At 40.5% G+C, this 27,222-nt stretch overlaps 1 protein-coding gene across 1 annotated transcript in view; it reads right to left on the bottom strand.

The window, feature by feature from the left end:
* Nucleotides 1–4,394: 4,394 nt before the first annotated feature.
* Nucleotides 4,395–27,222, bottom strand: part of LOC132098039 (GRIP1-associated protein 1-like) — a 56,103-nt gene continuing 33,275 nt past the window's right edge. The window contains exons 27-28 of the mRNA XM_059504145.1: nt 12,430–12,599; nt 4,395–5,784 (exon numbers count right to left, since the gene is read on the bottom strand). Coding sequence (XP_059360128.1) covers nt 5,704–5,784; nt 12,430–12,599 — 251 coding nt within the window. The 3' untranslated portion in view covers nt 4,395–5,703. The remainder of the gene's footprint in view (nt 5,785–12,429; nt 12,600–27,222) is intronic.

Below are 27,222 nucleotides of genomic sequence, written 5' to 3' on the forward strand. Positions count from 1 at the left end.
ATGTCTTTTTCTTCCTCTGAAGGGTCTCCCCACTGCCATGGAAACGGCAGAACTGATGTTTAACCATGTCTTCAGGTACTTCGGCATTCCAGAGGACATAGTGTCGGATCGGGGCCCCCAATTCATCTCCCGGGTATGGAAAGCATTTCACTCCCTCCTAGGTGTGGCCATCAGCCTGTCCTCCGGCTACCACCCGCAGTCCAACGGGCAGATGGAAAGGAAGGTCCAGGAGATCGGACGCTTCCTCCGTACCTTCTGTCACGGCCACCAGAACTCCTGGAACCAATTCCTGGGGTGGGCCGAGTACGCACAGAACTCCCTCCGTCAACCCACCACTGGACTCACACCCTTCCAGTGCGTACTCTGCTACCAGCCACCCCTGTTTCCCTGGTCTGGAGAGCCCTCTGACGTTCCCACGGTCGACTATTGGTTCCGGGAGAGCGAGAGGGTCTGGGACGCGGCCAATCACCAACTTCAACGGGCGCTCCGTAGACGCAGGACGGCAGCCGACATTCGCCGTTCCGAGGCTCCCCAGTACCAACCCGGTCAGAAGGTCTGGCTGTCTACCCGGGACATCCGCCTGCGTCTACCCTGCCGCAAGCTTAGTCCCAGATTCATTGGCCCGTTCACTTTCACTCAGCAGATCAATCCGGTCACCTACAAACTGCAACTTCCTCCCGAGTACCGGATTCACCCCACATTCCATGTCTCACTCCTGAAACCTCACCATCCTTCTGTTCTTCCCTCCACAGAACCTGGCGAGACGGAAGCCCCCTCTCCTCTCCTCCTAGATGACGGCGCAGCCTACTCGGTCAAGGACATCCTGGACTCCCGGTGGCGTGGTGGGCAGCTGGAGTACCTAGTGGACTGGGAAGGATACGGTCCAGAGGAACGCTCCTGGGTCCCACGCAACGACATCTTGGACCCCTCCTTGCTGGATACCTTCCACTCAAGACACCCCAACCGACCAGCTCCCAGGGGTAGAGGACGCCCACCACGACGTCGGGGTCCCCGACCCTCAGGAGCGGGCCCTGGGGAGAGGGGTACTGTCACAAACACGCCAGGTTCCTCCTCCACACAATCACGGCGCACACCCTTACCTGACTAATCATCACCACCTGATCCGCATCACCTATCATCCACCACAGCACCACAAAAGCCACACACACACGCACCCAGTCATTGTCCGGTCACGTTCGCGACAAGATCATTCCTGCGCTAACTATTAGGACTAACTCCTCTTTACCTTCTCTCCAAGGATAACCTCCGAAGACTCTTCTTCCATCTTCTCTCCAAGGATTACCTCCAAGATCCTCCTAAAGACCCCACGGTGCGTGTGTGTGGTACCCTCCTTCCCGGCACGGATCCCAACACCCATCCACTCCTAACTTCCCGCTACTCTTCTTGTGTCCATTCAATAAATAACATCTTTCATCTGTTACTCCTCTGTCTCCGAGTGATCCGTAACAATTCAAGGCTTCACGGTTAAATTACTGCAGCAAAAGACAGCAGAGTTACAACAGTGATTTCAATCTTTCTAAGGCTTTGAATTTACAGCTGCCCATTCCTCCAGAGTCACAAACAATAACCAGAAACTAAGACAATTATGTGAAAGCAGCTCCAATCAATGCAGAATATCCCTAGTCACCTGTAATGATAAAACAGACTAAATGTGGACAGACACAAGAAGCTGGAGCTCACAGGAGAGTTTTGACCGTGACGTAGTGTAAGTGTGTTGACTACAAATCGATGCTTTAATCATTTCACTTAAGATGCTGAAGAGCCCCTCGGCCACATTAAATTTGCAACTTAAACTAATGGAAACAACCATTGGAAAGATTCCATCCTGAATTCTTCCTTTCTTTATTAGGTATTGATTTGATATCAGTCAATCCACTAATGCCTCCACTTTCACTTTGTCACTTTCACTTATGACCTATAAGTGTGTGTTTCAGTGACCTGACTTTTTATGCTATAAAATAAAATAAAGACTTCATAATTGAGTTGAAGAGTACTGTTTTTGGCAGAGGAAGAGCTGTACCACATTTGCATTGATTTCATAAGGGATAATCCAATGATAGCTGCACATTAAATTATTTTAATGCACCACATGGAAGCAAATTAACCACTCAATGTGAAGGTTTATTTAAACAAACCAGTTCGAAAATGACTTACAGATTCACTGAAACTTTTCAAACGTATTACATCTACTTTTTAGCCACATATACAATTATATTTATGTAATGCATTATAAAAGTATTCTTAATCCATTAGTTATTACTTTTAATGCACCTTATAATTTATTGTATGATCTCATAAATAACTAACTATAGATGTAATACATTCTATCTATATCTATTCATCATCGCTTCATCTCAAACAAGTTAATGCATTAAAACACATGACAAACCAACCGTCAAATATTATAATGCATTATTACTTTGGTTACAATTATTTATTGAGAGGTATTACAATGTACATTATGAAAACCTTTTGTAATGCATTATATATAAAGGCTTTAAGTAAAGTGTTACCAAAGATTTAAGAAAAAACAAAAAACTTTTCTGTTCATTTTATTATATTAATTTGCTCTCCAGTTTAATTGGTGGTTAGTCTGAATTGATCTGTTCAAAAGTACTTTAATGCTGTTATTAACATTCTCATTTCCCTTTTTTTATCAGAAATATACTGCTTTGCCTGAAAAATATATATTTTATATTTTTATAATAGTAAATTTTTTAAAAGATACTCTAATATTTTAAAATGCATACACGTGAAAAAAAAATTCTCCATTTACTTACCATTGGCTGGTGTTGGCAATGTTGTGTACCTCTGTAAATGAGAATATAATGAACTTAAACCCAATTTTAAAGCCTTACAAGTCTTCCTGGATTGTCTATTTAATGAGGCCTTTGGTCACAGTAATGAAACCCAATGCAGAGCAGTGGAGCCCTTCAGAATGTAGTGTTGATTAGGGATCACACTCACTGAACAGTGACGAAGACAAAGATGACAGCAGTATTTGAACGGCTCCAATTAAACACTGCTCAATGATTGGTGTCATTTATTTTCACGGTTCTTAAAGGCATCATTGATAGTGCGGTAAACACAGCTTGTGCTCAGAGGAGAGATTAACCAATCTATTAGACAAAAACAGTAAAAAAAGAGGTACTTGTACAGCCCACTGACCTGGGGAGGAACCAGCATTTATTGTTCCAAACCTGTACGAACTACTTCTGTGGAAAACAAAAGTGTTTATCCATACAATTAAAGTCAATGAGGTTTTTGGATGCTGTTGACTGCCATTGAATAAAAGCATTGTTCTATTCATTTTTTTTCTGTGTTCCACTGAAGAAAATGAGTCATATTGGTTTGGAAAATGACTAAGTAAATAATAACAATTTTTATTTTTTACTGATCTATTAACTACGTTCTTAAAAATAAAGGTTATTGCATAGATGATTCCATTAAGATCCTTTAACATCAAATGAATCAAAAGGTTCTTTACATTATTATAATGTTTATGACACAAAAAAAGGTTCTTTTAAGAATTGATCACTATGAAAACCCCCTCATAGAACCTTTATTTTGAATCAAATGTAATGGACTACTCTTAAATAAAACCACTAAATTTCAAGAAAGAATCGTGGTTCCTCTAGCTCAACTGGTGCAGCATGTCATTGGTTTGACTCACAGGGCACACCTGTGGTGATACAAAAAAAAAGTATACAATAAAAAGCATCTGTCAAATGCATAAAATATACATTGTAAACAAATCATAGAAAGTCTGACACTCAAACAGTTTTTTCCAGCCATTCTTTATTATCATTGCAAGTTATGGAAGTCTGAATATGACAATGAAATGCACATAAATAAATATAAGCCGTTGAGATGTAGTGGGAGATGGGACATTAATAATAAAATCTGCTGACATGTAGTTAGTGATGATTAAAAGATGATCTTAATTAAAGAAGTTTGGAAGATATTAGATTAGAAGAGTAAAAGACAAAAAAAATGATCAACTGAGCTCCAAAGGCAAACATCCTTCATTCTTTTGAATGCAATCATCTAAGTTTCCTCAATTGTGGAAATTAAAGAATATCGTTTTCCTACTGTATGGTATAAACGAAAGGAATATGGAAAAGCATTCCGTCAGGATTTCCTAAAGAAGCCAGAGACAGGGATTTGACAGGCATTTAACGACCATGCACGAACATCACGCTCATGTGCCAAGAACATGGAAATGAACCACTGTCGTATTAAAGCTTAAAGCTTTGCAAAGATCTGCAAATCGTTCACATCTCACAAATAATAAAACAATTTTGCCAAGGTGAATATACATACATATATATACATACATATATATATATATATATATATATATATATAATATATAAATCAATACAGAACCGTTGAGAAATAAGGTGGACACTAAATCCATAATCTCACTAGAAATGTTCAACCAACTATGTTCTGTTGTGCAATCAGTATTCATTGCACCTAAAATGATCAATGGAGCATGTGCCGTATTTAATTTGACATGAATGAAAAAGAGGCTGATATTTCGCCTACTCGATGAGCTTTCATTTGTGTTAAATGAAAATTCCGTCTTTTCTAAGATCTGTAATTCGTTGGTAAACAACTGGAAAAAACAAGACACAATGGATCCAAAACATGGATGAGGACCAACAATTAAATTAATGTTGCACTCTCCAAATAAAATGTTTTTGTTTGCACCAGAATTGTAAATGTTCGCAAAAACTGAATTCATAAAAGCAGAATCACGTCGCAACATTCACCAAAAAATGTTAGAATGTCGACGCGCACAAAACAAACTGGTGTTTTACACCAAAACAGCCGGCTAGCTTCCCATGGGAGTCAAGTGTGCGCTGTGTGAAACTAGTTCGTTCCCCAACAGCGCCATCAGTTCTGAGACAGACAGAGAGGTGTCAAATTGAGTCGTTAAGCTGCCGAGAGATTGATGCTTAATGAGGGGAGTCCAGGGAGCTGCTTTCCTTCACGGGAACATTTTGAGAGCCCCACAAAAATGCTCCGATAATAATTATCGCAGCAGTTAAATACATACTCTCTTGCTGTTGCTGGAAATCTTCATGAATATATTTTTTTTATATAACAAACTGCAGAACTTGACATTTTTACCAGTTTTTTCAGATACGAGTAGCGTACTCTAAAGATTTAGACATGATGATATTTGGACTTTCTGGCACGAATAAATATGCCCCATATACACATTCACACATACAGCTTGCGTGTCTCTAGCGAATCAAATATACAAAACAGGCAATACAACAATGAGAGCAGTTTGAGGACGCCAACTTTAGACAGACGCGATCCTGAACAGGGGAATTAGTGGTGGGTAGAATAGTCCTGTTTGGACCACCGAGGCCATGCCACTGTCCCGCGCACTCACGGATGTCAAGCAGCCAGGGTTTGCTCGACAGACCCTTTTCTAACAGTACTTTCCCGTCCCAGACAAACAAACATATAAAGTGTTACATTACATTCAGTAGTATGTAAATCACAGATGGACTTGATCTGTTTTGACCCTCTGTGCTCCTGGAACATCTGAGATTGCTGGAGGTCTTTGTACGAGATGGATGTAGTTTCCTCCTTTTAGCCGTGAAGAGATAAGAGAAAGAGAGAGAGAAGGGTACTGAATCATAGGATGGACGCTGTCCAGTTCTATCCCATGGCTTTGGAGGTTTCCACAGGGGTGGCGTCTTTGCTCAAACGCACAATCTCCTGAGACAAAACTTCCAGATCCTGCAAGACAAACCAAGAATTTAAACGTGATTCTAATGAAGAGTACACTATTGAAAATGTGGTAGTTGCTTACTGTAAGTGTTTATTTACAGTTCCTCCCTCCTGCTAAGCTTTACACATTAGTTTGAAAGCAGCCCAGAATATTCTGCAGAATATGTGGGTTTTAAAAAGAAGAAAGGAGCGAAGGACCCATTAGGCAGAAAGGCCGAGTTCAGCTGCAATCTTACATGGTATTATACTCTCATTCTCTCACAAAGAAAACACACACTCACACACACAACAGCAGAGGCAATGCACGGTGTGCTCACTCTAAAGCAAAAAAGCCAGCAAATATTAAGTGGGCTGTTTGTTTCTTGGCTGGCGGCCCCAACTGCCAGTAAATATTCATGAGGTGGTTGCTCGCTGGATTAGAAAAAGACTTCCAAAGTCCACAACAGTAGACGGTGGCCATTTTGGTCTGTAGTTATGGCTTCCCCATTAATAGTTTGATCTGAAAAAGCATGCTAAAATTCCCCCCAAAATTAAAAGAAATATATCTCAATTATATTATGTATTATCTATGTATTATCTAAAATTATACAGTTTATTTTGTTTAAAGTAAACCTTTTTTATTATTATTTCTAACTGAAATGATGCACATCCTCCCCAATTCTCATTACAATACTGAAAAAAAGAAAAATGACTAACTTAAATTAAAAATATTTATATATCATAGTAGCATGTGGCACTATGGAAGCATATGGGTAGCATTATTCAATTTGGAATGTAAAATGCAAAATGACAATGCAATATGTAAAATGACAATGCATTTCTGTATTTACATTTACATTTTCCAATACATTTGTGCAACGTTTGGTGCAAAATGAAAATGAAAATTAAATTACATAATTTTAATTTGCCATTTCATACACCAGTTTTAATATGTAAAATGAATACTAATTTTAACGCTTTATAAGTTGCAAAATTAAAATGAAAATGTATTACAGAAATGATTAGATATGTCTAACATGTTCAAGCAAAAACTGTGGCAAAATGATCATTTAAATGCTATTTTTCTTAAATATACAAAGTATACAACCTAGAAATAATTTAACTGGGTCTCTTGCAAGTCGCAGCAGCACGGATTATGTGCCCAGCTACATCTAATTCAAATATTATGCTAATTAACAGTGAGTGAAGTTTCAGACATTACAGTGCTTCACTCGCACTGACTCTTATTCTGCCTGAAAGAATGAAAAGACCGAGCTGAAGCTGGAGCGATTAGACCAATCAGATGAAAGCAGCGTTTCAGCTCTGCCCACAAGTGCGAATGAAATATTGAAGCCATAAACCGAAATGATCAAAACGTACATGGGCCAACTGTCTTGTCCATGTTCTCTCACTTGAATCCTCTTCTTGAGATTTGAGTCTCTGACCTTCTGCAAGCCCCGCCTTGTTCATGCAGTGATTGACGTGGCGCGAGGGGGCGGACAAGTGATCGGCTCGGAATGCATTTTCAATGTGCACATAGAATTTTGCTACATTCATTGCGGGACACTGAATGAAAATGCAATCGCAAGTGTCTTGACTGTGAGTGTTAATGCATTTAAGAAAAATAGCATTTAAATGATCATTTTGCCACAGTTTTTGCTTGAACATGTTATACATATCTTATCATTTCTGTAATACATTTTCATTTTAATTTTGCAACTTATAAAGCGTTACAATTAGTATTCATTTTACATATTAAAACTGGTGTATGAAATGGCAAATGAAAATTATGTAATTTAATTTTCAATTTTCATTTTGCACCAAACGTTGCACAAATGTATTGGAAAATGTAAATACAGAAATGCATTGTCATTTTACATATTGCATTGTCATTTTGAATATTACATGCCGAATTGAATAATGCTACCCATATGCTTCCATATGGCACTGCTTAATGTAAATTTAATTAACTTAAATTGTGAAACTTGCTGTAAAAATACTGTATTATAAAACAGATAGTTCCAGTCGTTGATTCTGATTGGCTGAGCCAATACAAACGTACACATTTGTTATCATTTCTGTGTTGCTTGGCAACAACTTTGTTGCAACCACAACTGATTCTGAGGCACTACAGCAAATGTGTTTGGTGGAACAATACTGTTTTTATTAAAATCATTACACTTTATTTGCTCCGTTTTATTTTTGTGAAACCTTCCTATGTATATGGAATAACCGTTCAATAAAAGCTATAAGCCCCGTGAAGCCATGGTTTACAGTGAATTTATAACAACTAAGGGGGTTTTAGCAAAGTCTCTTTAATACAAGTCATGTCACTCAGCGGCCATCTTTGAAATGCCTCTCGGGCATGCAAGTGCAGCTCCTATCTCTTTGTATGGGGAAACATCAAATTCTCCAAAACTTATGCTTATGATTAAATTTCATATTTGAAAATCACCAAAGAAATCTGACACCAACTGTGTCATAAATGTTGTTTCCTTTGCTCAAATAGCATTATAAAAAGCTTATTTTTCAGGCTAGATCAGCCAGTGGACATGTGCAGTCCTAAAGCACACGTCTCAGAACGCTGCTTCTATAGCAAGCGGGAATTCTAATGGCAGCTGCAGTGACACGCTAACTTTACTGATTAGCGATTGGCTCTTCCATTCAGAAGGCGAGTGTCCATATTGAGTGTTGCATTTTTCCCCATTCAAAACCATACGAGGGACACGTCTTGGATATTCTATAGTCTTTGGTTTTAGGTCACTCCGCTTCGCATCTAGCCTAACACAAATTAGCGGTTATAAATAACAGCTAATTTATAAATAACAATAAATTAGCAGCCCCTTAGCTGTTCATAAATTCACTGTAAACCTAGGGTTCTTGGGGCTTATTGCTTTATTTTGGCAATGACAATCTAATGATAATTAAAACTGAGAATATAATTATTAATATAATAATGGTAACTGGAAAAAAAAAAGTCAAACAAATGTTACAACAGATTTTGTTACTGTAAAAATACTGTATTACAGTAATGACAATAATCACTGAGATTATTCAAAATTATTTTAAAAAGTCTAACAAAATGAAAATGAGGCAATTAAAACTAAAACTGGGCTGTGGTTGGGTGAATAACTCATGAAAATGTTTATTTAAAAAAATTATGTTTCAAAAAACTTATAACTTTCAGCCTTTTAAAATGATCAGGCTGGTTGCATAAACTGCTAAGACTACTCCTAAGTTAGTCAACTAATTAGTTTTCCTCAATACTGCTTATAACTTTCTAAAGGCAAAAAAGGTTGATGGGCCTAATCTGAATCCAAAAATTAAAACTAACTTGCTAACTGCTCATTTAATCAAATTAGCTCATAAGACACAGTCTTAACAGTGGCTATGTTAATGCAGCTGAACCCTGGGGACAAATGTATCTTGGGGTCTTTTGCCTTGTAAAGTGGCATCAGTGTGATATAAACTTCAAAAGCACTTAACAAGGGTTTTGATGGTGTGATGAACACCATGAGAGACAGAGAGAAAAACAGGAAGCTTTGTAGAATGTCTTGATCTGCTGTAGATATTAAGCATCTCCAGATTTTTCTCATCTTGTCTGCAGGAAAAACGAATCCTTAATCTGCTGTTAATGAGCTAGATGCATCATGGGCGTTCACTGCTGGATTGTTTTCCAGTGCGTTTCTGTATCGAACACCATCCACAACAACACAAGCTGCAGCATTCAACACGTTTAAGTGCATGTAATCCAAAGCATGAGGATGGCTAAAAATTCAATTATCATCATGATATATATTGTTAAGGCTTTTAGCTATGAAGCCCCACTATGAAATAACTACATTTAGTAATAATAATCAAATAAAACTATTCCTCTTCCAACTACAGTTGAGTCTGAGTGTTTACATGTGTGTACACGTCAAACATATTTTAAGTGTTAAATTGCAAACATGACCAGTACTAAGGTTGACCAGACTAGATCCTTCTTAAGCTGCTTAAGATGTTTGTTAATTTAGAATTTAGAATTGTCGATTTAGAAAGGTTTACGTTGCAGGAAACTTTCTGTTCTTAGTTATGGCTAAGCTTTGCAGAGGGATCGTCACTCCATCTTGGTCTTAGTTTGCATCGTTTTATCTCTGCCAAGGTTACGGCAGGGTGTTTTTGTAACCTACAACTCCCCCTGGGCACCAACACACACACATACACAAGATGCACTCCGCCAACACCCAGACTGTCTCCAGGCCTCACATCGGCTCAAACGCCCCCTCAGTTAGGATTTTATTTGCATTTACAAAACAGAGCACCATGCATCACACATTGGTGCATTAATAAAGAATTCAACGAATGTGAAGTGGCAGGTGTGCATATAACGTCTCTGAATGTGGCTCATCCAATCAAATGTATAATGTATTACTTTTGCGAGTCTTTGTTTTTAACTCAAGGCTTACATAACGTGAAGCTGCTGTTTTTTTATATGAATAGTCTTCTGGTTTGTATCCATCCAGTTCCATTTAAACAGAAAGGAATAAAATGAAGTACCTTCCAATTCTTATTTATTTAAAGGGGTCATATGATGCTTTTTTAAAGATCATTATTTGTTTATTTGGTTTAACAGAATATGTTGACATGCTTTAATGTTCAAAAAACACATTATTTTTCAAATACTCTATATTATTGTAGGTCCTCTGTGCCGCAACCTCTCAAAAGTGTCGTTTTCTACAAAGTCCCTCCTTCCAACAAGCGCAGTCTGCTCTGATTGGCCAACTGACACAGTGCATTGTGATTGGCCAAACACCTGACATCTACACAAACTGTTTTTACTGAAACCACGCCTTCTTTCTTTGTGTGAACATTTGGGCAGCATTAGGCAAATATTTCCACATAGTGACGTAGACATGTTGGGACATGTTTGAATGAGCCATTTTTGGGGCCGGGGGGGTGGGGGGGGGGGGGGGGGTCTTAACTTTGATGAGGAACATCTCTTGGATTTGAGACTTTAGTCTTTGCAACTTTACAGATCTTCTGCATGCACAGAAGATAGAAAAATAAATATGCACAAAAATAGATATTTATCACTATATTATATGTTATGGTTATGTTATCTTTAAGACATTTTTGGGTTTCATTTCCAGCCAAAAATAAGCACATTGTGATATATATCATACACATATGCATTTTAGCAGACGCTTTTATCCAAAAATATATAATATTCCACAGTATGACCGTTTTTACTGTATTTTTAGCAGATGAATGCGGCTTGGTGAGCATAAGAGAATAGAATATTACAGCACATATAGTTTTTAATATAATTCAAACAAACCAACACATGGCTTCACTACAGAAACAAACCAGCCATTAACTATGTGTGGCTCTGGAAATATCAAGAGGGGTGTGAGAGGTTAATTGTCATTAGTCAATCTGTGTGACGGTGTAATCCCATCAAACGCATCACCCTGCTGGCTGCCTGACGTGCACTTTCTATTCCTGCTTCTAGAAACATTTAAGCATTAACAACATGCCCACCCTCTGCTTGCTGATGAATAAGACCTCTCAGTGGAGTGTCAGGACCATATGACAGGAAGCCACCTACACACACAAACGTATGATCACACAGTCTGCCGATCACGCTGTAAGAGCAACTGCAGGTGGAAAACTCATGGTCACTTCACCTCTACTCACCTGAATAAGTCATTGCTCAACATGGTTCAGCTCTTTATTCCCCATGAAGCATCAAATGAAAGTCTGAATCAAATGAAAGATATGCCAAGGAACTTGGCCATTGCTAATAGAACTCACTTGACATCTGCACTTTTCGTTGCACCTGAACTTTGAGAAAAATTCTGCAGAATGTGTAAAATGGAGTATTGCAACAAAGTATTTAAATTTGATCTTTTGCTTAAACAGCATTTGCTTTTTCAAATTGCAGATACAAAAAGTGTGAACAGTAAGTAGGTACAAAATACAAATATTTTCAACTTTAACCTTAAATTTGAAAAGAAAGACTATAAAAGAATATTAAAACTTTAACTGGACACTGCAGGTTCAAATTATACTAATAATAAAAGTGAGAGAAATGACAATTTAAAATATTAAAATGGAAAATAATTCCTTTATATTGTAATATTATTTCACCATATTGCCATTTTTACTGTACTTTTATTGAATAAAAACAGCCTTGGTGAGCATTAGAAACTATATTATTCTAGTCTTAATATATTTTAAATATTTCCATTAAACTTTAGCCTTACATTTCAAATGAAATACAAAGGTCTATAAAATAAAACTATTAAATGAAAAAAGAAATAAAAACAAAACAAAATAGAAAATAGAATAAAATAAAACGATGTATAACTTAGTTGAAGAAGACAAAGGATATAAAAAGAAGTGAAAAACTTTACAAGTGTACAAATGACAAGAGTGCTATCTTGGAAGCCCTGCAATGATAAGGAAAACCTAAAAATATATAGTGAGACAGAAGCAGATTTTTTTTTTTTTTTGTAATGTACAAATTCTGATATCTACTGAGCTTTCTTGTAGGTCTATAGGCACAGTTTCTGTGTGGGCCTAAAATCGTCTTTCAAAAGAACAGAAAAGTTTTATATTTATACCTAAACTGACCTTGATCATTAAAGCTTGTCTTTCCCACCCCACACGGCTGGCCTTCCCTCTCTTTACCTTTTGTAGGTGCATGTTCTTTGTCAGTTGCTCTTCCAGCATATTCTGCAGCTTTTTGTTCATCTCACGCAGGTTCTCGTCTCCAGGTTTTACCAAGTCCCTCAGCACAGAACTCAAACCTCCTCGTTCACCCTGAGCACCATGGGCCACTGCACCTCCTCCGGATACATCTGAGAGACAGAGAGAGCAAAAAAGGTGCAATTTTAGAGACGGCAAACCTTCTAACACACCGGCCTGTGCTTTTTAACCATGTTTTTCCCAGTAATTTCTCAACATCCATGAATAAAGATGATCTCTATCAGGGGGCCATTAGTGTCTGCTGAGTGAATACAGAGTGCTTGCGTTTGGAGGAAAGCATTTCGAACAGCTCTCGCCTTGCACGCCACAACATTTACGAGCACCTCGAGTGCAATCATCCGCAGCAATGACGAAAAGCCGTGCAAGTCTTAAAGCTGGCAAATAAACACCGCTGCACATTCACGAGAGCTGCAGAGAATGAATTCTAGCTTTCAGGAAATTCAAACCCTGGTTAAGGTAGAGAGACTGACAGTAAGGATGGAGTCAAGTTAAAGGCAGCACTGACAAGGTCTGCTGACAGGGTTCATGACAGTAACACGCAACCATGGAAGTAACCGTAAGCAGAGGACATCAGTGTAGGGTTGTAACTGGACAAGGTGGTGTGTTAAAAAATGAAAGATGTTGCTTACTTGATTAATGAAGGCGAGTGAGTGGAAGGAAGGGCTGAGGTACTGGGTTGCCTGCTTAAAGCCAGGCTACTAAGATATCGTCAGGTTAATAGTGAACTGTCAGATAGTTTAGTGGAGTTTTTCCTCTGAGGGAGGACAGGGAATCGAGCTGGCCAGACTCTGCATGTCAAGGGCAAAAGCAATAAGTTCGATCGGGATGCTTCTTTCTCGGTTTTCACTTCATCTGGGTGAGTGGAGACATTCAAGGTCAACTCAGCAGCGTGTCCCTAAACGGTGCTGTCAAATAACCTCTTACACCTGTGGTCTGATGATGGAGCACATGGGAAATGTGCCACTACCTGCGGGTGTTTAAATGCAGTTCACATTAAAATCTCTGTGGAAGCAAATACATGTTTTTTTTTACATAGTTTTTTCAATTATAAAACACTAGACAGAATATAAGTGATTTATTTGAGCACTAGAAAAATACAATTAGAATATTAAGAAAAATAATAATAATAAAAAATTAACCTTGTATGCCAATTACAGAAAATCCTGACATTGCTAGAAATGCAGCATTTACAATGAATTACGATGCAAATAAGTGCTGATGTGCTGATGGCCACTTATACAGATGGTAATAACACAAATGCGCCATATAGTAAATAATCCACTCTCTCTATTCATATCGACGCGTTCACTCTGATAGCCGTGATCATACAGTAAAAGTGATCTGATTTGGGTTGATTTGCACTCAAACAGTTGGTAATCATGCAGATACATTCACATTCAACATAAAACACACTCTCACATGTATAAAACTGTTGAAAAATAAAAGAAAGAAAAAGGCGATCGCTATAAGTTCCGCCTCCATCAGCTGACAGCTGCGTCAGAGCGCATCACGAGCTGCCACGAGAGCGCTAGAATTCAAATAAACTTTCTTTCGCCTATCTTTCATTCATTCTTTTTTCCTGTGGATTGTCTCATTCTGTTTGTGACACTGTACGCTGCAAAACCATGCCGTTTTTTTTACTACCAAGACACAGTTTCTGACCGTGAGTTATTCCATAACGGACGTAAACTGTTCTGTCGCTGAAGAACTGAAACGTAAACAAAGGAATTATGTACGTATTATATACGTTATTGCTTCGTTGGACTAAACGTGCTTCATGAGATGTCATTCAGTGGACCCTTCCCTTTCTAACTAAACTGGGATTTACAGCAGTGGATGAGTTTATGACTCATTTTTACGACGAATCTGGTACGTACTGCATTTCCATTATTCATGTTTTCAGGTGTCCTGCTTACACAAATGTAGCAAATACAGTCTTTATAAGCTTTCCATTGAAAAACAGCGATCTGTCGTCGATGCTTGAGGCTTAGATATTTATAATGATATATAGTTTGTCAAGATTAAATTTGTCCCGTTTCATTTAATCTATTCATTAACACTGACACGTGCGAGTTGAGGGGCGTTGAGGACACCCGCGTCAGGGTGCAGGCTAACAGGTTAAATGCAGTTTCCAGTAAAATGGCAAATGCATGTTTTATTATGTAAAAAAGACACTGGGCTTAAGTCAGTGTTACTAAATGAAAACAACTAAATTAAAATAAAAATAAAACTAATTTTACTGTAATTTTTTTTTATAAATTTAAAATGAAAAAGATAGAAACATTTAAAACAAAAATTATTTTGGGGGGAAATTATTTTGAATAAAGAAATTTAATCATTTAACAGCATTTACTTTTCAAAAGAATACAACTACATACAAGCATTTTTAAACTTTAACCTTAAATAAAAAAAAAAATAAAAAAAATCAGAAATATAAAATACTATATAAAACAAAAAAATTAAATTAGAAAACAAAATGTATAAGAACTTTTTTGTATTTATTTTTTGTAATTAATGCTGTATGTTGTACAGATAAAAAAATGTTTTATAAGAATATTAATTTATGCTGTATGGTTATTGGTTCAGACTGCAATGATGTGAAAAGCTAAGCAATTGAGTGAAAAAAAGGGCAAAAACTAAACTGAAATAAGAAACTACAGGTATAATAAATAAAAAAATACAATTAAAATTTCACTTCAGTAACAAAAAAGAACCGATTATATACGTTTCAGTAACAGTATTATGCATATCAAGTGGTGCAGAGTAACCTGGATTTTTAAAACATTGAGTTGCTCAAGCGACTGTGACCTGTTCTCATGACAGGCCATGTCATAGTTAGCGGAGGAGCTTAATGTATTGTTACATCAGTATATCAAGCTAAGCACTAGCAATCTCACGCCTCTTTAACCTTATTAGATTGGCTCAAGAATAGCGTATATGTGTGGCTAACAGAAGAGCCTCACACGTGTTCAACATTAAGCAGCACACGAGCATTGCTAGTCACGGAGAGCCGATGCCATAGCCCAGAGACACGAAAATGAAGTAGAACGTGATGCACCGTAGCTAATTGAGATGTTAACTTCTCCCCCCAGAGGCCTGCTCAACCTTTGAATGCATAGCTTCAAGTGTTGAAGGCCATGAATGACATTTGCCTGGTCCCTGGAGCCTGACCATAAACATCACAAGGTGCAAAGCGCAGTCTTTGCTCTTTATCTGGACTATAAGATAATTAAACTTGTCAGCTTACCACAGAAGCATTAGCTGAACACTATAGCTGGTGAATATTTCCAGCTCTAAAATGCCAGACATATACAGTATTGCTGTGTGCTATGATTTCTGTGATGCAGAAAACATGGGAAACACAGGAAATGCAGAATCCAGTCATTAAAACAATTTACTGTATAACGAGGAATGTCACAGAATATCCCATATTTTGTTTGGATAAATATGTGAATATTATGCAGCAAAACACTATTTACTACACACATAATGAAGCATGCTGAGTTCATGAACATGAGCATTTTACGGTTTCTTGTAAGAAAAAACTATCATCATATCATATACAAATAGAAACCTGAAGTTAAAATAATTAAAATAAAATAATAAATAATTAGAGATGGGTTTGATTATTAAAATTTAATCAACCATTAAAATACAATCCAGAAAATTTATGGAAACAGAGTTTGATAAAAATGAAACTTATAGCTTAAAAACCATCCATCCATCCATCTTCTTCCGCTTATCCGGGGCCGGGTCGCGGGGGCAGCAGTCTAAGCAGAGAACCCCAGACTTCCCTCTCCCTAGACACTTCCTCCAGCTCTTCTGGGGGGACACCGAGGCGTTCCCAGGCCAGCCGGGAGACATAGTCTCTCCAGCATGTCCTAGGTCTTCCCCGGGGTCTCCTCCCAGTGGGACGCGCCCGGAACACCTTCCCAGGAAGGCGTCCAGGAGGCATCCGGAACAGATGCCCGAGCCACCTCAGCTGACCCCTCTCGATGTGGAGGAGCAGCGGCTCTACTCTGAGCTCCTCCCGGGTGACTGAGCTTCTCACCCTATCTCTAAGGGATCGCCCAGCCACCCTGCGGAGAAAGCTCATTTCGGCCGCCTGTATCCGGGATCTTGTCCTTTCGGTCATGACCCAAAGCTCATGACCATAGGTGAGAGTAGGAACGTAGATTGACCGGCAAATCGAGAGCTTCGCCTTGCGGCTCAGCTCTTTCTTCACCACGACAGACCAGTACATCGACGCATTATTGCAGAAGCTGCACCTATCCGTCTGTCAATCTCCCGTTCCATCCTTCCCTCACTCGTGAACAAGACCCCAAGATACTTAAACTCCTCCACTTGAGGCAGGAACTCTCCACCAACCTGAAGTGGGCAAGCCACCCTTTTCCGACTGAGGACCATGGCCTCGGATTTGGAGGTGCTGATTCTCATCCCAGCCGCTTCACACTCGGCTGCAAACCGTCCCAGTGCATGCTGAAGGTCCTGGCTTGATGAGGCCAACACGACAACATCATCCGCAAAGAGCAGAGACGAAATCGTGTTGTCACCAAACCTGACCCCCTCCGGCCCCTGGCTGCGCCTAGAAATTCTGTCCATAAAAATCATGAACAGAACCGGCGACAAAGGGCAGCCCTGCCGGAGTCCAACACGCACCGGGAACAAGTCTGACTTACTGCTGGCAATACGAACCAAGCTCCTGCTCCGGTCGTACAGGGACCGGATAGCCCTTAGCAAAGGGCCCCGGACCCCATACTCCCGGAGCACCCTCCACAGGCCGCCGCGAGGGACACAGTCGAATGCCTTCTCCAAATCCACAAAGCACATGTGGACTGGTTGGGCAAACTCCCATGAACCCTCCAGCACCCTGTAGAGGGTATAGAGCTGGTCCAGTGTTCCACAGCCTGGACGAAAACCACACTGTTCCTCCTGAATCCGAGGTTCTACTATCGGCCAGATTCTCCTCTCCAGTATCCTGGCATAGACTTTCCCAGGGAGGCTGAGAAGTGTGATCCCCCTGTAGTTGGAACACACCCTCCGGTCCCCCTTCTTAAAAAGAGGGACCACCACCCCGGTCTGCCATCCCAGAGGCACCGTCCCCGACTGCCTCGCGATGCTGCAGAGGTATGTCAGCCAAGACAGCCCCACAACATCCAGAGACTTGAGGTACTCAGGGCGGATCTCATCCACCCCCGGTGCCTTGCCACCGAGGAGTTTCTTGACTACCTCGGTGACTTCAGCTTGGGTGTTGGACGAGTCCACATCTGAGCCCTCAGCCTCTGCTTCCTCAATGGAAGACGTGACAGCGGGATTGAGGAGATCCTCGAAGTATTCCTTCCACCGTCCAACGACATCCCCAGTTGAGGTCAACAGCTCCCCACCTCTACTGTAAACAGCGTTGGTAGGGCACTGCTTCCCTCTCCTGAGGCGCCGGACGGTTTGCCAGAATCTCTTCGAGGCCGACCGATAGTCCTTCTCCATGGCCTCACCGAACTCCTCCCAGGCCCGAGTTTTTGCCTCCACAACCACCCGGGCTGCAGTCCGCTTGGCCTGCCGGTACCTGTCAGCTGCCTCAGGAGTCCCACAAGCAAACCAGGCCCGATAGGACTCCTTCTTCAGCTTGACGGCATCCCTTACATCCGCTTAAAAACATCCTTGAATAAAAATGATAAAAGTAATAAAAATTCAATAAAAATCAATATTACTAATGAAATTAACTTTAAGATACATATTTTCATGACCCCAAACTAATAAAAAAAAAAATAATAAAAATGGCCACAAATTAATTTTAGAGGTTTATAAATGGTATCTTTTAAAACTATAGAGTCTGCAACATAACGCCTGTATAAAACAAGAAAATGCCACTGGATAGCAGTCAAGTTAATGCAACAACTTAACATACGACAACAAAAACTGAAACTAAACAATTTGAAAACAATAAACAATAACAAACTACACTAAATTGAAAGGACAAATTGCTAAACTAAAATTACAATAATAACTAATATATTTGATGTGACCATAATGGAAAGGAGAATGGATAAAGTTTGCAATTCCATGTCGCAGTACTGAACCTTTTTTTTTTTCTAAACTTGTCCTGTGTCCTTTTCCAACATCCACTGCTTAGCATAGAAGACAAATAGCCCATTACAACCAATGAACTTTTTCATTAGAATTCTATAAACATCTGCAGTAGGGAAATCACAGGCTATATCTACATCTCCTTTCACCATGGCGTAATTCCCACCCAGTAAGAACAACTCGCACTGAAGTTAATGCATATGACTCTTTAGGGAACAAGATGAGCAAATCCTTCGATGGCTACATCAATGTTTGTGCTAATAACATTGCAAATGGAAAAATGCACACCTGTCTGTAACCAGTAGTTCTACTATTTTTATCAGTGTCGTTAATTCTTATTTGCTGGAGCATAGGGGGCGATCACTCTATGGAGACACTTTGATAAATCCACAAAGGAGATTTACAAAGAGGACTCCCTGCTCTAATGGCTGGAAAATGCCAAGGCGATGACTTTCAAAGGTGTGGAATGGCACCAGGCGCTCTCACAGACGGACCAGCAGGGCATGTGAACCGAAGAAGCCAAGTCACGGAAGCAAACAAAGATGCTGGATATAAGGTAGACTGAATGCACGCAGATGTTCCTGACTCACGACTCAGGGGATCCCTGATCACACGCTCGGCTGGACTACATCAGAACAGTGCTGAGGTCACAACCTGCAGAGAATGAAGTGGGATTTGACAGGGTTGTGTAACATTAAGAATTTAATTGAAAAAGCCTTTTAAATACCAATTCAGTTACTATGAAATTCATTTAAATTTAGGTATCAATATATTTTGAATGTAGTAAAGTAGATTTAAGTTCACCCAAAAAAAATTTATTCTGTAATTAACTACTCATCCTCATGTCATTCCAATCCCCATAAGACCTTCATTCATCTTCAGAACACAAATTAAGATATATTTGATGAAATCCGAGAGCTTTCTGACCCTCCACAGACAGCAAAAACAACTACCACACTTAAATTAATAGTGGTAAGGACATCATTGTAATAGTTCATATGGTATCAGTGGTTCAACCATAAATTTATGAAGCTACAAGAATATTTTTTGTGCACTAAAACCCCCTAAAAATAACAGCTTTATTCATACATTTCTTCTCTTCTGTGTCCGTCTTTGATGGGTGTTCATGACTATGCACGGTCAGAAAGCTCTCAGATTTCATCAAAAAATTCTTAATTTGTGTTCCGAACAGGGTTTGGAACAACATGAGAGCAAGTAATTACTGACAGAATTTTTATTTTTGGTTGAACTAACTGAATTCAAATTCTAACTCACGAATTTGACGGAAGCCAATTCTTCAATTCTGAACTCTGCACTACTCTAGTACTTAACAGTGGATTTAGAGCGAAAATCTCCTACTGCATGTGAGAAGAAAAAGATAAGTGAACATAGTTCACGTGGAATATCACACCAACCAGAGCTTGGCCTTGAAAAATGTCCTCTTCAGGCTTTGAAGCACCAATGCAAGATAACAGCAAGCATACAATTACCATGTGAATCCCACAGAAATGCTGGCCACTTCTTAGCAAGCCTCATTGGGAATCTCCTCAGGCCGGTGCAGGAGTCAGCAATCTTGAATCAGTCAAACTGGCAGATCCAGCACAGTGGCTGCAACCTCTCAGCCATCTCTCACTGGAGACATGGCACTTAACTGAAACCTCTGCCAGGGGCAGAACAGGCAATTTAATCTCGACAACAAGAATTCTTCCTGTTTGCAGCCATGTGTTATTCCCAGTTACAGATGTGACCCCTTCTTTCGAGGGATCTGTGTGGATATTGATGATCTGTTCTTCACATATTAGTTCTTGAAACCTTTGCAAGCAGAGTGCCCATCAGAACCCAGTCCCAGTGGTGTAATTCGCTCCAAAGTGGACCAAATTTGCTTGTAGAGGGAAGAAAAATAATTCTGCTGTGACTCACATTCACTCCCATTATCTCAGTGGGTTCTGGAGCTATAGGGTCAAAGATCAGGATAGTTTCTTCCTTAAATGATGCAGCAGGAAGAAGCTGGAGTACACTGAGAGGTTAGCTTACTTCACGCTTCGGTAGAGGTCTAAAAAAGGGTGCAAGTCGGCAGGCAGAGGGTTTCCGGACTGCAGTGGTGTCTCACCCCATCTGACTTCTTCCAGTAACACTTAGGCGGCGTGAAGGCCATGCACACATGACTGCGGCATGTTGCTGAATCGCTGGTTAGCGGAGACTGCGCAAATAAACCATCCTACAGCTATCTTACAGCACACATGCAGAGTACTACAAAAAAACATTTATATTGCCAATCGTGGATGACGTTTTCAGTATTTGTCTTAACGAACACGGGATGATCCTAGGGTTGCATTGCCAGGAGCATGTGCCCTGAAATATCCTGAATATGAGCTGTGGGACTGATTTGCATAATGTCGCCGACCAAATGTTTAAAAAAAAAAAAAAAAAAACTATTGTGTCTTTTACAACCCACAGAACTTTCTATGCAATCCACGCCTTGACAGAAAGAATGTTGCAGAAATATTTGGCAAGTGAAGGGTCAACTATACCCCCAAGGTGGCATACATAAGAGCCGCTTCCTGACTTGCCATGTCCTCAACAAACTGGCAACCATTGAAAAAATGGTTACTGATTGAAACTTTCATATACTGTATATTTGCCCACTGCTGCTTAATGGTTGCAATTTGTCTTGACAAATACGAAATTATCCTGGGGTTTGTGGGACTGATGCAATGTCACAAGCCAGACATCTGGGATAACTTTTGTGTAACTCTTACAATCCGCAGCACCTTCTATACAAACCCCACTTGGAACGGAGGAAAATTGCAAAAAGTTCTGGCAAATGAAGGGTCAACAATACCCCAAGCTGGCATAAATCTGGCTTATCTGAGGTGCTTCCTGACTTGCCATTTCCTCAACACGTTGGCGACAACGGAAACCGCTACTGATTTAAAAGGCTACGTCTGGGATAAAATGTCACACCGTTTCATTTGTTATATCACTGGCATGAATTTATGGCAAGCCGCACTGGTGTAAGGATAAAATAGAGGGAGGGGAGAGAGGACAGAGGAGAGGAGACAAGAGGGGTGCTCAGTCTTTTCGCTGCATTATTGAGGATGAGTGTTGGGTTCACTGAGGCATGTCGGCATTCTGAATCATTTACATCCTGCTAATGTCAGCTCTCATCTAGTGCTGCTACCTTCTGCATCCTTTCTTCATTTTTCTATGGAGTCTCCACTTCCCTATTTTTTTAATTTCTCTGAGTCTATCCTCAATTATTCTAGGAAATGAAGGATTGTTCCCAATGCTATTCAGACTCAGACTCTGAGTGGCGCCGATACAGGATGGCTGCCTCCGTGACGTGCTCTGCAGTTGTTTTTGTGTTTTTGTTAGTTTGTCCTGTCTTTAGTTATATTCCTGCAATCAGTTTCACCAGGGACGAATTGCTGGATATTCGGCAACACACATCTCCCGATATTTCACCGGTTTTCGACTATTCTGATGTTTTGCTGGACATTCTTGTCGGCGGAGCGGCTGCCCTGATCACACGCTTCAAGAGGACGCGCAGGCGGGGAAAGCGAGCGGGAGCGCTCGTGAGACTCAGAAAACGCGGATTTCGAACACCGTTGCCTAGCATCCATCTGGCAAATCTCCGCTCTCTACCCAACAAAACGGACGAACTGCTTTTGCTCTCTCGGACAAATAAAGATTTCTCCCACTCTGCTGCTCTGTGTTTCACGGAAACTTGGCTGAATGACACCATACCGGACAGCGCGCTCCATCTGCCGGACTTTCAGCTGTTTAGAGCGGATCGCGACGCAGAATCAACGGGGAAATCGCGCGGCGGCGGGACATGCTTTTACATCAATGAACGGTGGTGTACAGATGTAACTGTGTTAAAGAAGACGTGCTGCTCAAATCTCGAAACGTTCTTCATTAACTGCAAGCCGTTCTATTCGCCGCGGGAGTTTCATTCGTTCATTCTGGTTAGTGTTTACATCCCTCCTCAAGCGCACGTGAGCTCAGCTTTACAGAAACTCGCTGAGCAGATCACAGAGACAGAACAACAACACCCAGACTCTGTTTTAATCATTCTTGGGGACTTTAATAAAGCCAATCTCTCCCGTGAACTGCCAAAATACAGACAGCATGTTACTTGTCCCACAAGAGACAGTAATATATTGAATCACTGTTACACAACAATAAAGGATGCATTTCACTCTGTTCCACGAGCAGCTTTGGGACATTCTGATCACCTTCTGGTTCATCTTATACCGACCTACAGGCAGAAACTAAAATCAGCTAAACCTGTATTAAGGACTGTAAAAAGATGGACTAATGAAGCAGAGCAGGATTTACAATCTTGTTTTGACCTCACTGATTGGAGTGTTTTTGAAGCTGCTGCCACTGATCTGGACGAACTCACAGAGACCGTAACATCATATATCAGTTTCTGTGAGGATATGTGTATTCCTACCAAGACTCAACTAAATTACAACAATGACAAACCGTGGTTCACTGCAAAACTCAGCTCCGTCAGGCCAAAGAAGATGCTTACGTGAAGGGGGACAATGTCTTGTATAAACAGGCTAAATACACACTGGAAAAGGAGATCAAAGTGGCAAAGAGGAATTATTCTGAAAAATTAAGGACTCAGTTCACTTCGAACGACTCCGCATCAGTGTGGAAAAGCCTAAAGAAGATCACCAATTACAAGACACCACCCCCCAGCACTGTGGAAAATCAACGACTGGCAGACGATCTGAACGAGTTTTACTGCAGGTTTGAAAGAACACCCATCACCTGCCCTGAACACCTCTCCACACAACCGTTCACACCAATAACAACTCCTGCAACCAACCCTGAATGCCTCTCCAAACAAACGTTCACACCATTCACAGCTCCTGCAACCAACCCTGAATGCCTCTCCACACAACCGTTCACACCATTAACAGCTCCTGCAACCCATCCTGATCACCTCTCCAATCAACCGCTCTCACCATTCACAACTCCTGCAACCAACCCTGAATGCCTCTCCACACAACCGTTCACACCATTAACAGCTCCTGCCACCCATCCTGATCACCTCTCCAATCAACCGCTCTCACCATTCACAACTCCTGCAACCAACCCTGAATGCCTCTCCAAACAACTGTTCACACCATTCACAACTCCTGCAACCCACCCTGAACACCTCTCCAATCAAGCGCTCTCACCATTCACACCTCCTGCATCCCCCCTCTCCCCCACACCTGCAATACAGATCAGCGAGGATGCGGTGCGCCAGGTCTTCAGGAAGCAGAAAAGGAAAAAAGCACCAGGCCCAGATTGTGTTACACCAGCCTGTCTGAAATCCTGTGCTGACCAGCTGGCCCCCATCTTCACAAAGATCTTCAACAGATCGCTGGAGCTGTGCGAAGTCACTTCATGCTTCAAACGCTCCACCATCATCCCCATCCCAAAGAAATCCAAAATTACAGGACTAAATGACTACAGGCCTGTGGCTCTAACGTCTGTAGTCATGAAGTCATTTGAAAAACTGGTGCTGGCCCACCTGAAGGACATCACTGGACCCTTGCTGGATCCTCTTCAGTTTGCCTACAGAGCAAACAGGTCTGTGGACGATGCAGTAAACATCGGACTGCATTATGTTCTGCAACACCTAGACAGACCGGGGACCTATGTGAGGATCCTGTTTGTGGACTTCAGCTCTGCCTTCAACACGATCATCCCAAACCTCCTCCTGCCCAAACTAACTCAGCTCTCCGTGCCCACCTCCGTCTGTCAGTGGATCAACAGCTTCCTGACAGACAGGCAGCAGCTAGTGAGGCTGGGAAAATACACATCCAGCACCCGTACAATCAGCACCGGAGCTCCCCAGGGCTGTGTTCTCTCCCCACTGCTCTTCTCCCTGTACACTAATGACTGCACATCTAAGGACCCCTCTGTCAAGCTCCTGAAGTTTGCAGATGACACCACACTCATCGGCCTCATTCAGGACAGTGACGAGTCTGCTTACAGACAGGAGGTTAAAGAGCTGGCTGTCTGGTGCAGTCTCAACAACCTGGAGCTTAACACGCTCAAAACAGTGGAGATGATCGTGGACTTCAGGAGAAACCCCCCTGCACTCCCCCCACTCACCATCATGAACAGCACTGTGACTGCAGTGGAGTCATTCAGGTTCCTGGGCACCACTATCTCTCAGGACCTGAAGTGGGACATTCACATTGACTCCATTGTGAAAAAGGCCCAGCAGAGGTTGTACTTCCTTCGCCAGCTGAGGAAGTTTAACCTGCCACAGGATCTGCTGAAACAGTTCTACTCCACCATCATCGAATCCATCCTCTGCACTTCAGTAACTGTCTGGTTCAGCTCAGCTTCTAAATCGGACCTCAGAAGACTACAGAGGGTAGTCCGGACTGCTGAGCGAATTATCGGTACAACCCTCCCATCTATTCAAGAACTGTACTTATCCAGAGTGAGCAAAAGGGCTGTTAAAATCACTCTGGACCCCTCACATCCAGCACACTCCCTCTTTGAACTGTTGCCATCTGGTCGACGCTACAGAGCACTGAGCACCAGAACGACCAGACACAGGAACAGTTTCTTCCCTCAGGCAATCCATCTTATGAACAGCTGATAATAACTGTGGGACACACTACACTATTTATATACACTACACTTTTTATCCAACACACATACTTAGCGTACAGTTACAATTTTTCCACATAATATACATGTACATACATAAATGCTCTTTTTAATATACCTGCCATACATTGTCAATTTGTATATTGTCAATCCTTACCCACCTATTTGTATTTTTTTGTATTTTTTATTCCTTATTGTGTTTTTTGTTCTGTCGCTGTTATGTTGCACTGCGGAGCTCTGTCACGAAAACAAATTCCTCGTATGTGTGAACATACCTGGCAATAAAGCTCATTCTGATTCTGATTCTCTGATTCTGAAAGACTATCCTGGTTAGATCTGAACCAGATGGAAACGGTTAAACAGGAGATTTGATGCCACATTAAAAATCTAATTGGGCTGCGATGAATAGTATAAATGGAATGTGGGCACATACATCATATTTTTTTATCAATCAAGTTTATATAAATTTTAATACTATAACATTGTTACCAAACAACATTCTCAACCTTCACCTCTCTGTAGATATCTGTAATGCGCAAAAAAGTGTCTTTACATGATCACGTTTGTTTTGTAAGCTCTCCCGACAACTCAAAAGAGCAGAGATCTTAAACGTTTATAGCACAATATTTACAATTAGACAACACCAGCCTTAACGGAATCTGGTCTGCCAATAAATGTTAAATCAGTCGGTCATGAAATGAAAACAGGAAAACACATGGGGGGGGGGGGCAGGAAGACGCAACATTACCACCTCCACTCTGTTTGTAGGGAAACACAAAAGAAGCCTTGCTTTAAATGAAGCAATAAATAAATAAATAAGATACAGGATACAGATTGCAGGATACACATAAGCTGCAAGCAAATATGTATTTTATGCATTTGGCCATTTAGAAACAGAGATAGACCAGTAGGTTAATTAAAATTCTCAGAATTCTTCATGGCTATGATGTCACAACCTCAACATTTTTTGCTAATTCATGTTTGTTCATAATACGCTGGCTAATGTTAATTTATAAAACTTGAAATGTTAAAATGTATTATTATATATTAAAATAACATTAAGATGGATTAATGGATTGAAAGTATTATTCATTGTTAGCTCATGATGCATTAAGCAATATTAACAAATTGAAACGTATCACAAATATAAAATTCACACAACTTTTACATAAATCTGAAGTTTCTGTTGGTGAACTAAGGATCGGCTTCCAGTTTAAGGCTCTTTGGCAGTTGAAAAGTACCAGTGCTATTTTCTCAGGAGAGTTTTTTATTTGTGAGTGAGTGCAGAAATCCAGTGCTTTAGGCCAAACTTCTATGAGAGAATCCCTGCCAATATTATCAAGTTTGATTGTTTTCATGCACACAAGCAAACCAAGCTGTCAAAATTTGATCCGGATGGTTCCAAATTCTAAAAACGGGTCATAATGTGTCAGAACAGTATTCAGTCCACAGGAAAAGTGAATTTTACTGGAATTTCACAAAGAAAGAGTGCTAGAGAGAGTTCATAGAAAAAGAGTTTATAGATAACTTTCTGTGCAACATCTATGATAATAAAACCAATTTAAGGCAACATTCAATCAAAGTTGACCTACTGACCATTCCGTCACTACAAAAAATTGTACAACAATCCGTTTCAGAAAGACATGTAGCACTAAAAAAAAAAAAAATAATAATAATATATATATATATATATATATATATATATATATATATATATATATATATATATATATATATATATATATATATATGAAAAATAATATTCGTTAACTAAAATAAAATAAGGGGCAGCTGTGGCCTAATGGTTAGAGAGTTGGAGGTTCGAGTCTCAGTGCTGGCAGGAGTAGGTGGGGTGAGAGAATGAACAGCGTTCTCTTCCACCCTCAATACCCATGGCTGAAGTGCCCTTAAGCAAGGCACTGATCCCCTAATTGTGCAATTGTGCAAAATCCCTGGGCACTGGAGCAAATAGCAGCCCACTGCTCTGGGTGTGTGTAC

Source organism: Carassius carassius, chromosome 21, assembly GCF_963082965.1.
Source record: "Carassius carassius chromosome 21, fCarCar2.1, whole genome shotgun sequence".
Lineage (NCBI taxonomy): Eukaryota > Metazoa > Chordata > Actinopteri > Cypriniformes > Cyprinidae > Carassius > Carassius carassius.